The sequence below is a fragment of the Plodia interpunctella genome, chromosome 7, assembly GCF_027563975.2.
Source record: "Plodia interpunctella isolate USDA-ARS_2022_Savannah chromosome 7, ilPloInte3.2, whole genome shotgun sequence".
Lineage (NCBI taxonomy): Eukaryota > Metazoa > Arthropoda > Insecta > Lepidoptera > Pyralidae > Plodia > Plodia interpunctella.
The window spans coordinates 9065910-9084843 of NC_071300.1; the positions used below are offsets into that span (position 1 = coordinate 9065910).

Sequence of the window (18934 nt, forward strand, 5' to 3'; positions counted from 1 at the left end):
TCGATGTGAAATAAAGACAATTAGGTATCATCAATCAATATAGGTACTTAAGTACTTAACTATTTATTTGCTTAAAACGAACGTACCTATCTATATAAAAAGGAAATTAAGAGAATAGAGAAGGATATAATTATTAGCAGTGACATTTTTTTTTATTTGATATTATCATGCAATGACATAGGAATATTATATTTTTCTAGATGATGAATTAACGAGTAGAATGTAGGACAGGTTTCCTCACGGTGTTTTCCTTCACCGGATGCAAGTCGTGGTTTATGAAAACTATTATACCTACCTACATGAGTCAGGTGTACAAACTCACGTGAAATGAGTAGGTTATTTTGTTTTGATACAGAGCGTCTTAACCTTTACACCACCACCGAAGCGAAGCGTCGCTTTAAAGTGTTCTGGTACAACGGTGATATTTCTTTTTAGTGAAATGTGGTTTAGTGGTGGTTAACCACAGTGGGTATTAAAATTACATAGGTAGGTACCTCCATAATTTCCTTAAACCACGGAAGTCGACACTTAGCTAGTAGTACCGAGTGCCTTTCTAAGAAAAATAGAACAATGATTTCCCTTTCAAATCATATTCAGTTGAAAATCTATAGGACTTTTATAATCCCTATTTATTCGACTGCAAAGGATGGGTTATTGTTTTTCGCGCGTATCTTGTACCTATTTAGTCTGTGTATGTGTCTTGTACATATATGTAGGTATGTACTTAATATTATTTATTAACTCATATTGTCAAAAACCGCTGAACGGATTTACATAATTGAGTATCGAATACAGATATAGATAGGTAACGTAAAAAAAAAATACGCTGAAACCGGGCTTCGTGGCATCGACATACAATCTGTACATAATTTTCCATTTTAGCTGTCGATATTTTTATCGATATCTCGACTATTGACAAACTATCGATAGGTATACTCTCGATTGACCAATCGATCGACATCATTAGTCTGCTGAGACGGATAAGAATATAAACGCAACTAGAAACACGCAGCACGCACATAGCAAAAATAAATACCTACTTACGTACTTACACTTGAATGTTTGTACAATTAAACTTTAATAGCTTTCTCAATCTCAATTCTTTCATGTTAGCGATGCCGACATCTATAAAATATTTTTTGTTACGTTTTTCCAGTTGCGACTCAATATTCCGTGTGGAGTTTTTTTTTCTAATTACTTAATTGTTCTGAGACAGAGACAACTGATAGTTGAAGTTCTGAGATAACAGCATTCTAAAAGAGGATTGACGACAGGCAGGCGGACAGTCACGAATATGAAGGTTTATTTTAAACACGTTCGGTAACATTTGGCGACATAAAATAAGTGTATCAATTTAAATGTCAAAAGTTCGTTCAAAATACAATAAGAAACTAACTACAATATGAGCATTATAATTTTTATTTTAAGTAAGTAGGTAGGTAAGGTTACTTTAACACTACTGTCGACAATTGCAAAGAAAATCAGTAGAAGTGATAGTTCAAAGTAAGTGTATATACTATAACTCTATAAGTAGAAGTTTTCCCTTCGCGAGTCCGTTCATCGAGGTTTCAAAGACCCAAGTATGCAGCCGGGAATACGGTCAGATTAGAGAGAGAGAGACTAATTTATTCCTCATAGTGTTTCGACCTCAGATCACGCCCGAACCAGTCCTCAACCACCATATTCAGTAAATCAACATCTAGAAAAACACTTTCCCTATACCATCATTGGCTTAATGCATAGGTATGTCACTCAATTTTCACTTAGGATGAGATGCATCGTCAAATTTGACGTTGACTTTAATAATAATAATAATTGTTTATTTCGGCAATAAATGAATACCATATTAAGTGTTAGTAACAATGTTCTTAAAACTATGTTAGTTACTTATTTAAGTGGATATGGGTCCAGTGTTTAAAAAAGGGCCCATCTACCCTGCCAGCGATAATAGTGAGGAGGCTGTTGGGGCCAGCGGCCACTCTCCGCATCAAGGAGGCCACCCTTGAGGGAGGAGGAGGAGGCTTGGAAGGTGTCCACGCGCGCCTCCGCGAACATTCCTGACGCGGAACAACGTCTCGGTAACCCCAACATTGCCCTCAAACCATTATTATATTGGACACGCAAGGCGCTGTGTGCTTTTTGTGTGTAATCGACCCATAGATTGCACGTGTAAAACACTTGGCAGAATGCCTTAAACAATGTGAGCTTAACACTTTTAGTGCATTTGGTAAACTTTAACCGGCGCGTCGCTGACGTTTAGACAAAATGGCGTGCTTTGCGTTTTTCTGCGCACTTCAAAGCTAACATACGCGTTTGTTGCGTGTTTTAAATATTAATAATTTAAATATGAAGACATCAAAGTTTATGTGGTTTTGTAAAATTTTTAGATACGATAAGTACGGTATGCATGAAGATGTATATAAATATAGTTAAATTAAGTAATCAAGATATTTGTGAATGATCAAATAAATTATGGGTACATTTTCGATAAAATTTATCAATCAATGTAAAATCAGATCTTAGGATAATGGAAGCGAAACATTACCAGGATAGTTCGTATGTTCCTTTTTCCTCTCAATCAATAGGTACTTAAAATTGATAGTTATCTTACGCCAAACGTATGATTATTGATCCAGACAGGACACGCCTTCAGCAGATTTGCTGATAAAAAATAGAAATACCCCAGGTTATATGACGTCAGTTATAATTTCAAGCTAATAAGCTCTATGGCTAGGTATATTGGCTTAAAATGCAGGGGCGACTCTACATATAGACTAGTGGGGCACACCCGGGCATCAGGTGTTAGGGGGCGCTAAGAGCCGCTTTAAATACATAGAGCCTCCGAATTCAATTCTGTAATTGCAAACATATGGTTACATAATTTTAAATGAAGATTTTTTTATTTTCTTTTCATTTATAATATAGATTCATGTAGATTCTGACATGAATAGGGCAACTAATTTTAAGTCGCCTGTTATATTTTTTCAAATATTTATTTATTTTGTGTTCATATAGATGAATAGGAAACGAAATAATCACTAACTACACTCCGCCTCTTTACGTGACATTTATGCATATTTTAATGTAGCTGTTCAAAAGATGATACTCCGGGTCTCTCTTTAAATTTTATCCGTAACGCCGGTAACTACTTTATTATGAAAGGGGGCGCCAGGGTATTTATTGTACATGGGTGCTACATTTGCTAGCGCCGACACAATTGAAATGTGCTGGTTAACTACCTAGGTTAATTATGGATTGGAGCCTTACAATCATGGGGGAAAGTGAGTGGAATGAGCCTCAACGTACCAGGAAGACATAAAGTTGAAGGTGATTAGCGCAAACCCATGACTTTTTGTCTAACAGTTCCGTTTCCTTACACCGAGATACTAGAGCACATAACGTCCTGTTAAACGTGTTATTATTACACAATTAACTTGTTTTATCGATAAATGATCTGAGTTATGTCAACGAAATGTACCTACTTGAATAAATATTATTCCTGGTTATCATACAGCTAGCTTTTGTCTGTGGCTTCGCCTGCCTTAATGTTCCGCGGGATGAAAGGTATCCCATATCCTTCTCCGTACTTCAAACTACATGTATGCAAAATTTCAAGAAGATTGGTTGAGTAGATAGAGCGTGAAGAGGTAACAAACTAACAAACTTGCATTTATAATATTAGTTAGGATGGCAGTTCCTGCTATATGTACTCGTATACCTATGGTCCAGTCGAGTCCGCGACAATTGCTTCGTCTACGAACGTTTTGTGGACAGAATGTCTACTCTATTCTGTCGACGAATCGTTCGTAGATGAAGGGTTGTGTCGTTCAAACGCCCGATGTCGAAACATTCTGTCGAAGAAATGTTCACAGACGAAGCAATTGTCGGAGAACCGTTTCAGACTCGGTCCAGTCCTATTTGTTAATATATTTGACACATATCAGCATTCATATTAAGAATAGGTACTAAATACCAATAGACTACACACTTCACAATACTAAAACCGCTTCAATAACAACCTATAACGTTTTCCTTTCTGATATTTGGAACATCAAACTGGTTCTAGGTGTTCCACGGTTAACTTTTAGTACGCCTGGTTCACCTAGGTGTTCCACTATTTCACAAAAAAAACGTGAATTTTCTTTTTCTTTTATTACGGATCGAATATTCTTTAAAATATAAGACAATATCTCTCTTTTATATTTTAAAGAATAGTATCTAGTGTTTTATATCTACAATAGCTTGTTTGTAGCTTTTTGAGAATATATTACAATATAACTTGCGGCCCGTCCCGGTTTAGCTCGGGCAAAAACAATAAATTGCACACGTAAACCTTCCTCATGATTGACACTATCTATTGGTGAAAAACCCCATGAAAATCCGTACAGTAGTTTTTGAGTTTAACGCGAACAGACAGACGCGGCAGTGAGCTTGTTTTGCAATATTGTAGGAATGACTGTGAAGGTATAATTTCTATATTTTTTTTATTCCACCAATATCACTATCTCTCTCACACTCACCACAATATCCTATTTCCACAAATAAGTTTAAACACATTGATCTACTTTCCTCAATTGAGAAGATTATTTAGGGATTTCATGTAAAAGAAAATCTTAACTTATTTCGAACCGCGCACGCAAACGAAGTTGCGGGCACATCTAGTTTCTGATTAAATGCTTTGACTTCGATATAATTTATCTTATTATATGTGATAAATGTTTAATCAGTTATTAGATTTTATAAGTACACTAGCGACCCCACCCGGCGTCGCTCGGGTAAAATATAATAAATTACACACTTAAATCTTCTTCAGGAATTACGCTATCTATTCGAAAAAAACCGAATCCGTGCAATAGTTTTTGAGAGTATCGCGAACAGACAGAGAGACGCGGCAGAGGACCTTGTTTTATTATAATACGTAAGCATAACCATACCAAATACAATCTACCAGTTGTACAATGTATCTTGTATTAATTTTTGATTAATGTGCTTATTTTCGTGCAATAAAGTTATTACAAACAAACAAACAAAATTACATTTTCAAGCTTAAACACATCGAGAATATGAGTTCATCAAATTTCATGTACAAAGCAGGAATATTGTTGTTTTGATTAGTCGGAGTTTTGGCGTTTTTGTGCTGTGAATAACCTAGTGGTCGATGAACATCAATATCACTTTTGCAACGTGCGTGCTGCCTTGGCACTAACTCTCACCATTGATAGACTCCCTTTTGCTCTGTGTTGCTTCTTCCTCTGCGCTTTAGTCGCCAGTAGACTTCGTTCTTAAGTACATTTTTGACGTCAACAGGAGATACGTGTCTTTCTTAGTTGAATAAAGAATTTTGAGTTGAATTTATGTCCTATCTATCTATAGCAATGATCATTTATTTTAATTCGTTTATTTGGCCACGGGGTGCAGCAATCTCTTGGAATTCTCACCATTTTATAAATGTGCTTAAAATAAGACTTATGGCCTGTGAAATCTATGAAATGGTCTGACAATTAAGGATGCCGAAGACAATGCCGAGAAAAAGTAGGAGAGCGCTCCCTGGATTCTGTAGCTAATGAACCAAGAAAACATTGAGACAGAGATAATAATGTACAGAGACAGAGAGAGAGAGAGAGAGATAAAAAATGTACTGAGTAAAAAAAAATTAAGATTTTTTTCAATCGCAAAGTTTTATTTTAAAATATCTTGTAGATACTTTGAGGCAGACGAGTTAGATATTGGGTATTATTAACTTTTTGGAGATATGTCTACCGTAAGAAGTTCGAATCCATGGTGTCAACGAGAATACACCAGAGTAAGCATAAAGAGTATAATTCATTTAGCACTGGTTAATAACCCCTTGATTTGAATGATTAGTGGTTATTGCAACGCGACAATTCTCGTCGCGGATAAATTGCCGGTAATTCACCGAAATTTCCAAATAACCGAAGCATTTGTAGACTACCTAACTACAAATGCTTCGGTTATTTGGAAAGCTGCGTGTAATGAGACCACAATAAATCATAAATCGAGATTCAATAAGTGATTTGGTTTTTGTATTTTTTATTTCGTTTCGCCTGTACCGGTATTTTTGTGGTTGCGATAAAATCTTTACCTTAAGAACTAAAAACAATGAAGAAAATTTAAGCTCTGTGTGTGTTTATAAAGGGTTAATTAAAGGTTGTATGGTACGGTCATCGATTTCCGTAATTTATTTAAATTTATATTCATATATAAAAACTTACGGTTTGTAACGGAGTGTACACGTAGTGCCGTGAATAGGGAGAAATGGAGAAATATCACAAAAGCAGCAACAAGCATAACGGATGATCGATAGCCACGACCACTCCATCAGGAGTGTACGACTGAGAAGATAAAAATTTAATAAAAAAATATACATAAATAAAAAAACAAGAACTTCCAAGCGGCGATGTACTGGAATATCTTTATTTAGTATTTATGTAATAATAATAATCGTTGGAAATAAATAAACATTTATAAATAATGAAAAAAGAACAAGTAAATTAAACTTGCCTTATATTAAAACTGAAGTATAAAATATAAAATTAATTTAAACAAAAAAATATCTACCTCATCATATATTTACATTTTTTAAATGCCACTATATTTAACTATTTATTTAAACTATCTCGACAATTAACCCTTCAGTGATGTATCATCAATACATCATAATACTATAACGAGTGGGGGTTCATATAAGAGGTAAGGTGACCTATTTTGCGTCATAGCTAGTGGTCGGCCGCCGACGTAGTCGTTCTGTCAGTTAGAACTATTTCAAACGGTTTCCAAATTCAAATGCTCATTCTATATTTGCTCTTATTATCTGCTCAACACTATACTATTTTAAAATTCATAACGAAATACTTTGTTTTTAGTTAACCGACCAATTAAAGTTTGACAGTTTTAATATTTATACCGAAGTTGTTATTATTTTTTTATCTGCCGAGCAAGTAGCGTCTAGCTTTTCTTTTTAATTTATTCTCAAAGTGATGTTGTATGACTTTTAAGTGATAATTTAAATATGTGAGGATTGACCGGTGCTGTATCTGTTGTGATCGGTGACTTTGGAGACATCATCAAAATGATTAAGGTTTGTTCATTACAATTTACCTTTATACGGTATTATATTAGTATTGGTATATAAGTAATTACATATCTAATAATACTTGCAACAATAAAGTACATATGTGGTTGTTGTACAAATCTGTATGAAAATCATGTCTGTTCTGCTTCGCAGACGCGGGCGAAGCCGCGAGCAGAAGCTAGTCTAATGCATAATTCAATTATTTTGGAGTTAATTGATCACGAAGATCAAACAACTCATAGGAATGCGTAAGGACTTTCATTTTACCATACGTAACTAACCCTTTTATCTACATTCTTCAATCTGAATTAGCTTATCCGTATTGTAATGAGAGAAAATATATTTATACATAGCGTAGATACTAGTTCTATAAGTTAGCAGGGCTGTATGAAGGGTTTTCCTGACCTGTACATATCTGCTGAATCATAATCTGTTATCATAAAAGTAATATATTTACTTCTGGGAACTTTACCGCACGACGATCGCGATTTAGGGTCAACATTTTATTTAAATTTACAATTAAACTTTAGTTTTAATTTTAGGTTAATTTAGTTGTTATTTATTTGTATATTTTAAAAATAATAGTTTAATTTTTTTGTATATGATTTATAAATTTGTACTTATTTAAATCGTATACTTAATTGCCAAAATTAGATAAATATTAAAAAGGCACAAGGCGGACTAATCGCTTAAACGATCTCTTTCAGTTAACCTTAGGGTTATGAATTGATTGATCATGTGATTTTGATTGATATGTTGAAACTTAAGGATTTTGTTATGGAACCTTCTGAATCAACAAGTAAACAGCGTATCGTTATCACGAACGTCCTAAGGAGAGACGGGACCGGTTGCGCAAGTTTTCACATACTGTACAGTCGACATAATATTAATTTATCAGAATGCATTGTAAAATCGTTCTTATTGCCGTTGCATAAGGTCCATGCAGCTACGGTGCTGTCGCTACGTTGTGTTTACCGTTACATTAATACGACATTTTATCGGTTCGAGGAAATTAAATATCTCGATTATATTGTTTATTTTATTCATGATTTTGATACCAATATTCTTATTTCATATTTGATTGAAATATATATTCAATATTTATTGAAATAAATATACAATATTCTTATTTTAGAGTGACTAAAACATTTCAATCAATAATACATATTATTATCACTAAAAAAATCAAATTAAAACTAATTATAATTAATTCAAATTCTAAAAAAAATATCCAAAATTAGAAATAAAAAGACCCTTATGTCAAATGTCTTTAAAAATATCTAGAATTATAAATACGTAGAACAAAAATATATAGAATAAAAATATGTAGAACATGTGTTCTACATATTTTTATTCTATATATTTTTGTTTTACCAGTATTTATATTTATTCTATATATTTTTGTATTTGTGCTACCAGTAATGTTACTGGTAGCACCATAGATAAAATTATATACCTACACATTATTTTATCTCTGGAGTTTCACCTTGAAGTTTGTTTAAAAAAATAAATATTCATTCATTCTTTTTTTTTTAGTATTTATTTAGCTAGATATTTTGTAATTTATTGAAAACTACTTATAATTTGAACGTCGAACAGCAGTCTGAATTATGAAATAAGAAATCCTATCTACGACGATTCTAGATAATAAAGCACCAATGATAATGATAATTTAGTAGAACACTTAAGTGTGTGACCGTAATGGCAATGCGCAACGGCTGAAGTACCATAGTCCAGCCAGCAATTAGACTGGGAGCGCCGTTATGTTCTGCTTTATATCTTACACGGAATACTGTTCCACTAATAGGAGTTGATTTATCGAATAATAAATTAAGCAAAACAGAAAAATCCTATTTTATGTAAGTTTATTTTATTGATAATGGATTATTAATATAATCAGTTTATTGGATGTTGCCACGTCCAACAATTTCTTTTTTAGTTTTTAATAGTTACTTAAGTTTAGTTTCCATAAAACAAACTTACATAAAATAGGATTTTTCTTACCATATGTAAAAAATACGATCCAAAGATTTTTATCAATTGGGACATTTCAATAAAGCCGTCCACATTAAAAAAAGGACTATTTTCGCTTTTTTGTAGTATTTAAACTTACTTTTTTTATTTAGGTTATCAATTTGAAATTTCTTTTACAGTTTAAAGAGTTTGTAGATGGAAAACGTATAAACTTTTGCTAACATTACACAAAGGGCGGCTTGATGCTAAAATCATTCTATTATATCTAGTAGAGAATGATTGAATTATAAGTAAATAGGTAAATAGTTTTACCTATTTACTTAAACATAAATATATACATTTATCTATTTACATTTCATATACTTATGTATCTATATTTCTCGGTACTCAGTTTTATGTAAACAAAATGTTTCAAGGAAAATCCATTTACTAACTCGAGAGATCTAATAATTATCTTCATGACACGTTGATGATACCAGCTAATGGTGCTGAGGTATTCTGCTGGAAACTGGATATTAGTGGATTAAATAGAGGTCTAATGACCTGAAGACGTATCCTAGTTTCTCCTCACTAAACCGTTAATGGACTAAACACTGGCTTCCGTTGGTGATAGCTATTAATTACTTCGTTGCTGTTTTTATTTCTCTCTCGTTCTCATCTACGCCGCTGTGACGCTGCGAAGCCCGAGGTCATCGTAAAATATTACCTCAACATTTTGAAGATTCGTTTGTTTTTGCAATCGACAACCTGCTTAACGTCAACCCTCTTGCTAAGGAATGCTGTTGTAGCCTATCAGCTGCCTAGGAAATGTGTTCCGTAGTCGCCTCCTACGACATCCGCGGGAGGATATGGTTTGGTCCTATTCTAGGCTGGAAACATACACCAAATGTTTTTATTTAATGTGTATAAAAACTTTTTTGACCCTACTGTACCTAAGTATACTTCGAAGCGGTGGTGGTGTAATGGTTAAGACGCCCGCCTGCGGATCGAAAAGTCTCAGGTTCGAAACCTACTAGTGCCATAAGAGTTTGTATATCAAACTGACTCATGTATAGTAGTTTTCATAGACCACCACTTGCTTCCTGTGAAGGAAAACATCGTGAGGAAACCTGCACACTGGTTGATAATTATTAGCTTGTGTGTGAAATGGAGAAGGCAATGGCAAACCACTCCATTAATAATGTCAAGAAAGTTATTGTGTGTGTTTCATTCCATGTACTTAATGACCACGACACTCAGCCACGAGGAATAAGACTATGAAGAAGTATATGAAATTTTAAAAATATGGTCCCTACGTCGATGCACTTGAGGTTGATGAACTGAATTTATGCACAAGACGGTGAATACACACTTGTCGTTTTCGACCGCGATCGAGCGTAACGTGTTTCACTCATAACCATAATTTCTTGCACGATATCGACGATTACTGTGGCACGCGTCCAACATTTATCAGCTCGTAAGATAACTATTTAAAACAAATTTCTTTAATTAATCATGTTAGAATGTGTGACTGAGGCAAAATTCTAAGCAGCACTATTAGCGGCACATCATTTTTATCAAGTTCTTTTATGTATTAGCGATAAGAATAAATATAATAAGAATAAAAATTACTAGATGTTGCCGGGGCTTCGCTCCCGTGAGAACTTTGAGATAAAATATAGCCTATAGCAATCTTGGATAATGTACCTTTCTAATGGTGAAAGAATTTTTGAAATCGGCTTGGTAGTTTCGGCGATTAGGTACCCGTCTCAAATATACAAACGCTTACCTCTAATAATAGTATAAATATAGTCTAATAATAGTATAAATAACAGAATATGCCAAACTAGATAAGGGATTTCATTAGACAATATTATATTATAGTTTTCTATAGTACAACATCGCCACAAATGACTAAACGGATTTTGTTGGCCACCAGTTTTGGATTTATTCAACTGTGATTATACATTTGTAGGTATATTATGTATGTGACATCGTGACGACGTAAAATGGGTCGACAATTGTGATAATTGCATGCATACAAGTAACATATTTAGTGGTCGAATATTTTAGGTTAGAAATAAGTTATAAAATTCATATTAAATACAGGGTGACTTTCAATACATTAGCAATATTTTGTATACATGCTCAGACCATAATTCTGAACAACTTTTGGTATGGGTGTAACTCCGAAATCGCGAAAATCGCGTTTTGCGACCCTATCATTTTACAAAATGACTTTGTAAACAATGAAAATGTTTTCACTACCTTAGACTGCGAAGGTTTAATGACTTGAACTGAACTTGAACAAAATAAAATAATAGGGTCAACAAAATAAGCTAGATCTACACGCAATGCTCTTAGAAAACGATACAGAAATTAAACAAGGTAACATTACGTGGCGATCCTGCCAAGACACAAATTGACTTTGCAAAAGACAACAAAAACGTTTTCACTGGCCTAGACGAAGGTTTAATTACATTGTGAAACTAGGATCAGCAAAACAGGCTAGATCTACACGCAATGTTCTTAGAAAACGTTACAGAAAGTAAACAACGTAACATTACATGTCCGTCAAAATAATAGCTATAAGTTGCCGAGAGTGGTAGGTACCTACCTACGCATAAATAATGTAAGTATTGGTTGTGGGACCGTTTTACTGAGAACTGTTTTCACAGAGAAATGGCAAGACCAGTCTGGTTTATAACAAGTTAACGGTCTCCATGTTGCGAGTTGATCCAACCAGTAGATTGGATTGGATAATATTGGCACTTAAAACGATATTGATATATCCTAATCACCCAAATCCAATGATCTGTTGCGTTGAGAGTAGATATGTATGGTAGGTATTTGTATGGTGCCTCGATACGCGGCAATTTTAATATTTGAAATTGACGCGCGTCGTGGTACCGTATAAATTCTGGGTTGATCCATTGACGGAATATTCGCGTACCTATGTAAGTCAGTCTACACAATGGAAGTTACTGATTTCAAATAATATACCTACTCCGCAGATACTACTATACTACTAGTTTATACTTACTCGTATGCTAACTAGCACTGTCTAAACCCAGCATTAAATTCAGCTCGTGTTTTTTCCTCTGATTGCGTAAGTTGTTTTTGTTTTCTATAAAGCTCTCTGGATAAAATAATATAAAATACATAGCCAGAATAGATAACAAGTAAATATAAAGATGTAAGGATAAATAACGCTTCAAACTCAAGCGAGTAACAGTTTCGTTTGTTTTTCTTTTACATATCATGGCGTGTGGTCCCGCCGTAGAATAAGACACTACTTAGCGTCCCGTGAATTTCCTACGAGGCGCCTAAGGGTTAAACCGCCTTGGCAGCTGAAATACACTCAGCCTGAAAGCTAACATTAGCATTCTCAAAGGGGTTGACGTTAAATCATCGAAACTTATTTTCTTTTTCACTGACCCGGAGTTTCACGGTGTCAAAGCTTTAAATGCAACCAGAAAAAAATACCCATGGACCCTTTCAGAAACAAAGGGACCGCATCCACTGAGGAACCACGCTTATTTTGTTTAATATGTCCATTGGCACCACGACACAAATGTCATAAAAAATACCCAAAGTATTTCCTCAACAGCTACAGTTCTACCTCATGCTGTGCGCTCTGGCGCATGCAGCGTACTACAGTCGAATGGCGACAGTAAACAGAATCCGTGGACCGTCAGTCTTCAGGCCTGGGGTCAACATGCAAGGGCTGCGGCAGCCGTACCCGCCAAGATTTGTGCAAGCTGCCTCGCATAGGGCGCCGTATGTCGTTTATAGGAATTCACCACATAGGTAAGAACTGATGTAGTTTAACTGATAGGTACTTTTAGGCCATAAAGGTCACCATGAAAAAGCAGCAAACATGCCCAAGTTGTCATACACAAAAATGTCCTGTTTCCAGCGTCTCAAAAATTAACTATGTCGATTGTGTGGTAGATTTATTGTGTGACATTTAAATTCAAATTATTTATTTGCCTTAAACGTGGAAATACAAAGACAGATTTTTTTTTTAATTTAACATTTATAAAATTTACATTGTACCAGTACTTTACTTATTTATAAAATAGGAAAATTAAATTGACTACTGTGTATGGTACAATTTAATAAACACTAACATACACTACAATTTAATAAACGCCCATGGCGGCGTTCAAAACGCTTGTGAAATTCACCCTCATATGCTTTTCTTCATTCATAAAACATGAATCGGAAATACTTACTTGATATTACGAATCTCAAGAGTTAACTCTCATGGGAAGATATTTCTTTTGAAATAAGTTGTAATGTACATGAAGTAAGCCTGTCCATGGAAAAAAATGCTGGCTTGATGTCTTTCATTGGTTGACTACCTAAGGGTGACGAAAAACGTGCTAAGTGAAAAAAGTAGAAAAGCGGAAAGAGCCTGGAATCCCACCTACGAGAGAGATAGAGAGAAAAGAAATCATCCTGTCACGTTCGCCAGATTTCTGTGAGAGCCAGTAAAATACCAAATATTGTTGGCAAAATAACTGTATTTATTTCAGTTAATAGGAATATAAAATAAAATATCTAAGACGCAACGCGTACATGCGCCGACTGTTCTTGGGAGAGCAAGCTGCGGCCGCGTCATTGGGCGGATGCGTCCCGCGCGCGGCGCACCTTCCCCTCGCTGCGTTTTAAGTTTGACACGCCGCGACAATCCTTTATACACTATTTCCAGATACGCCATGAAGCACTACGGCCCAGCGACCCGCAACGCTTTCCCCCCGGGCTGGAAAACTACCGCCCGCTTGCCTCCAGCGTCCCCTGTCACACCAGAGTATGACTTCATCAGGGCCGCGTCAGCTCCGACCAGACTACATGCCGACGGAACAGGTTGATTTCGCTGCTAGTTTTGCCGCACTCTTCTGATCTACTTAGTTATATTCTCTGCTGTGACACCTCAAAGTTATACTTAAATTTGCTGAAGATTCGGCTATGATTTTACCTGACGTCAACCCTATTCGGGAGTGATGCCTCTCAGTAAGACGAGTGGAATTAATGCTATACCTTAGTCGCCTCGTACGACTACCACGGGAGGATAACGACTAATATGGGCCTATTTTAGGGCGGGAATTTCACGCCCTGCACTCACTCTTCCTATAGGTATTCTTCTTATTTCTCAAACTATTCAAATATAGGTAACAAAACTCTAAAGAACAGCTAAGAAACAGACATGTATGGCATGGCATCACAGTCCGTTTTCCTACATCATGAATCTAGACTCGTCGAGGCTGTAGTACCTACCTAGCTTTGTAAAATAAATTTAATGGATATAACCTTAAGGGTAACACCGCTTGAAACCTCAAGAGGCCTGAAGCACAAACTATCGCCAAACAGTGTAAAGATGAGCTCATTGTTCTTCCATATCTTTGGACTAAGCAGTTTCACATTGACAATACTTTTCTGTCCACTTCAGCACGAATATAAATTTACCCATCCGTCTACAGTGCCAAAAACCAAGATGCCATATTCATAATGCGACGACCAAAAAATAGAATTTATCATAATGCAGCATTGAGAAAAACATTTACAAAGAGCTCTTCAAAAAGGGTGTGAAAAGATACATTCCACCCGTTATTCAATGTCCTCAGGTCAACAGAAATTCCCCGTAGACCCAACGGTGAGTGAAACTGGTGGGTGGACGGGTCACGGCTCTCATTATCTGCGGTAACCATTTCCCAACAGGTGAACCGTAAACAAGCATGTTTACCTGCTTAGTAGTAAATTAAATCAGTCAAGTTTGAGTAAAGTCATGTAGGGTTGGTTATATATAACTATATATTATAAATAACGTATATAGATATATATCACGTATAGTTAGAGATTTTTCTGTTTTTGCTGTATTTGCCTGGTCGATCTTTACAAAGATAGTTATTTTATAAGGGACCGTTTCTACCTGTTCAGGTACGGAACCCTAAAAAAGGCTCAAATTTCAACGCAGCAGACTCCATCTTGTAGCTAACTTGACAGTTAAAACGATCATTTGGCATCTTGGTTCCGCTGTGGACGGGCGCATTGTGGTTCAGAGGTTTTTGACCAACAGGTGCTATCCATACGATACCAGCGCCCAATCTGAGCCTGTCGGAGAAGCCTATCGTTGTCATTGAAGAGATCGTCAGCTCGAAGCCACCAACCTCTGAAGCGGTAAGGACGTCTTTTACTTATTTCGAAACAAGATCGTAAATATTGAAGAAGATAAAAATAAACAGTGGCATTAGTTTTATTAAGAAAAAAATTAAGACGTCTACATGGACATTTATATATTTTTTAATTCTACGACTCTCACCGTCACATCCAATTTATTAACATTCACCCAACAGTTGTTTAGCCAACGCGAAGGACGGTTGATAAAGAAAAAGCATAAGACTTACAGAATTTAATTTCATTTAAAATTTTGATACAGGAAGAGATTATTCTCGTAGATTAGAGATTATCTAATTGTAATACGAATATTACAAATACATCATCTAGTAGGTAGTAGAATAGAATTATGTCTGTTACGTAAAAGAAAAAAAATCAGTAATATAACTGATTAATAAAGTGATGAGCAAAAGAATTAATCGTTTCAGCCACAAGCAACATACGAAGTGACAGAGAAGTACGCTGATCCAATGTACCAAATGACGCCCAAAATAGAACTGCCTGTTGGATTTTCAAAGGCAACCGTAAGTTTGTAATGCTATTTTATGTAACTTTACCAATCTTTATGCTACACGCTTCCAAGATTTAAACTTTGAAAGTAAGTATATATCCTATAGCTTATGCACTACTACATACTTTGTAGCATTTTCTGTTTCAATAAGATCTTTATCATTCCAGTCCCTAACGTCGCAAGAAATACAGTCACTCATCAGGAATGGAGCAGCATTACAATTTGCTTCAGAGTATGGACTCAATGCTATAGCGTTACCTCATCAAATTCAACCACAGCATTTTACAGTACAGGTAAAGACGGAAAACATAAGGCCCAATAAAAAGTATTTGTAAAAAGATCAATAGTATCAAACGATTTGTCAATGGCCTTTCATTACTCATCTAAAATATTTACTTTTGTTTCAGGGTTTCAGCAGTCTGCCAAACCAACACGATTTAATACACGCCGGAGCTGAATCTATAGTAATCCAACCACAGGCACTTTACCAACCAGATCCACTGTTTTTGCAGAAGCTACAAAACCAATTGATGCAAAAGTACCCAGCCATAGAGTTTGTGCCTTATCCCGCTGACATTGCTCAGGCTCCTGTCAACTCACACCCTCAAACTCAAGGACAATCACAAATGTTTCTACTTCAAAATGAAGAAATAACGAAACAGACACCAACGGCTTTTGAACCACAGAAAAATGTAGTGCAAAGAGAAGCGCAAGAAAGTTCTGTTGTGACATTAGTACCACAAGGATTTGTTTTAAATAACGTAACTGAAAATCTAGTAGAAGTTACTTCAGCGTCTGCACCTCAAAATGTAACTTTAGAACTTCTTTCAGAAGAAACACATCCAGGGACTACTACTGTAAAATATGTCATTGAACATAAAGAACAAGATCAAAGTACAACACCATTATATTACGCCCAAGTTGGACAAAGCGTTGGTAATATTGTTGCTAATGGGTTTTATTCAGCCATTAATGATGTCAGAGCTGCAGCAGCTATAGCGCAAGTGGAGAAGCCTACAGAACCAAATACACGTGTTGAAAATTTGACCACAACGACAATAAACTCAGATATGAAGAATTATTTCGTACAAAATTCGGAAAGTTCACAAAATGTAACTGAATTAAAACCGATTTTAGGAGTTCCATTTACGAAAAAAGCTGATTCTGTTAACGTTGCTTATACTTTAGTTAGAGCAGATGAAAACGATCCAAAAGTTAATCAAGAAGGAGCTGTATACGCCGGTCAATTAGTTGAAGCTACAATAAGCGAAGACCATGATTTTAATATAGAAAAGGAAAGTCTAATGTCTCGACGAGCGCCATTAAGACTTTTTACCGTCGAGAAGAAAGACACAACTACAACGACAACCACAACCACCACAAATCCTCCTCCGAAAGTAACTGTAATAAAAAAAATACCTCCAAGAAGCAAACTGACGTTTGATGATAAAACTGGGGAACCAGTTTTGAGAATTTACGCAAGTTATATCGACAGCCCCTTACAGGTAAATGTAGGCAAATAGGTAATTTAACGTGTAATAAGTATCTTATTGTTAACAATTACACAAACTTCTTAGAGCTTATATAGCTAAAAAAGTATCTGATGAAATAACTCTATGTTGTTATCTAGCAATAATAACTAATAATTTATTGCTAATTGGAGATTGATTTTACCCAAGCAATCTAAAAAAATTAAAACGCTCCTTGCTCGCTAGCGCCACCATAACATTTTTATAAATTTCTTCTTTTCTTTTTATTAGTTTTCTCTAATTAATATTAAGATTTGACAACAATTTCGGTGGTCACCGTTATTGTGGAAACTCTCTGTACAATAGAAAAATAATAATACTTTAGTTGTCGTTATTAATTAATAATAGAACTGTGATGGTGGCGCTAATGTGCGGGTTCTCCTAGCTAACACAGACAAAAACTATGGTAAAATTAATTTTATTCCAGAAGGAATTACTGGCGTCAAAACTGGCGAACATCAAGCTAAAAGATGTGATTGCGAAGAAAGACAGCGTTGACAACTGGAAGTCAGCTACAGTAAACGCTGTGGAGAAGAGTCAAGGTCCAGACGCGAACCAGGTGACTCAGTTTGGGATCAAATTGAGGTCGAGAAGTGACGACTACATACCCCTCTTTGAGGAGTATGAAGAATAGAATTATATATATACTCTGTTTAGGAATTTTAAAAAAGGTAAAAAATAATAATTTACCCTTTACAAAGATATTCTTTGCATATTACAAAATGATGTATATATTTTTTAATGTTCAAATATATACATTTTAAAGTGTATATCGCAACAAAAAACTTTTTCCCTTTTTTAAATACCTAAAGGAAGTATAGTGTTACCACAAAATGAGGTAAAAAAGGTGGCTATTTTTAAATGCAAACAGATATAGAATCTGAAACCAATTTTTGTCGACAGTGCATATAGAGAGATAAACTTTATTTTTTAGGTTAATTGTAATTTTGTACAACCAATAAATAAATACAAGAAATCAAAGCATTAAAAATTCGAAATCACAAATTTATAACAATGTTTTAATGTAATTTCCAGCAAATAACACAATAAAATTAATTTCTAATCTAAGAGTTAAGCGTCTTGTGGTAACACTTACATAAAATTTTTAAAAGCCTCGAAGTCTCGGAAAAATCTTTCCAGTACCGACCTGGACGTCTTAGGAAGCACCAGAAGAGTATTTTTTAACGAGCGTTTGACGAGAGAGGGCAGATTACTTTTTCGTGATGCTAGGGCAAGAGCCAAACAGCAAGGATATGCTTTTTGCTGGTGTAGTCATAGTACCATATATATCAGACAGCGAGAAGGACAAGGGGCTGTGCGCATATCATCTAGAAGCGATTTGGATCGTGTTCTTCCTGTGCAATCACCTTCCGGAACTTCAGGACAATAGGATTTTTCTAGTGTTGGTGTTGATGGCTTATGTGTTCGGCTATTATAAGAAATATTGTAACTGTCATGGCAGGGTACTTTATGTTGACAAACAATTTTTGACTCAAGTTTTTAAATTTAGCTTTTTAAAGAAATATTTTCTGGGTTTATATATGGTAACACTCATTGAAATGTTTTTATGTTCAGGTGGTATCGGGTTTATTATAGATTTAATTGTGCTGATTCTTTATCTTAGTGACCTTTTCTCGTTGAAAAACGTAACGTTGATCTTATTCTTTC

General features: G+C 35.2%; 1 protein-coding gene across 3 annotated transcripts; it reads left to right on the forward strand.

The window, feature by feature from the left end:
* The first annotated feature begins 6739 nt into the window (after positions 1-6739).
* On the forward strand, positions 6740-18364 carry LOC128671309 (uncharacterized). Of its 3 annotated transcripts, none has more exons than XM_053747673.2 (8): positions 6740-7099; positions 12657-12856; positions 13764-13918; positions 15129-15229; positions 15655-15750; positions 15905-16030; positions 16145-17242; positions 17694-18364. In XM_053747673.2, exons 1-8 carry the CDS (start codon positions 7091-7093, stop codon positions 17898-17900), a joined length of 1992 nt encoding a protein of 663 aa, XP_053603648.1. In that variant the 5' UTR covers positions 6740-7090; the 3' UTR covers positions 17901-18364. The 3 variants fall into 3 exon arrangements, with proteins under 3 accessions (XP_053603648.1, XP_053603649.1, XP_053603650.1); XM_053747674.2 differs by having other exon boundaries at positions 17697-18364; XM_053747675.2 differs by having other exon boundaries at positions 15150-15229.
* Positions 18365-18934: the final 570 nt, after the last annotated feature.

Bases quoted from the DNA above. Each gene is read 5' to 3' on its own strand.
- LOC128671309 (XM_053747673.2), top strand. The intron at 12,857-13,763 runs GTAAGAACTGAT...CACTATTTCCAG, and splicing joins TATAGGAATTCACCACATAG to ATACGCCATGAAGCACTACG. The intron at 15,751-15,904 runs GTAAGTTTGTAA...TTATCATTCCAG, and splicing joins TTGGATTTTCAAAGGCAACC to TCCCTAACGTCGCAAGAAAT.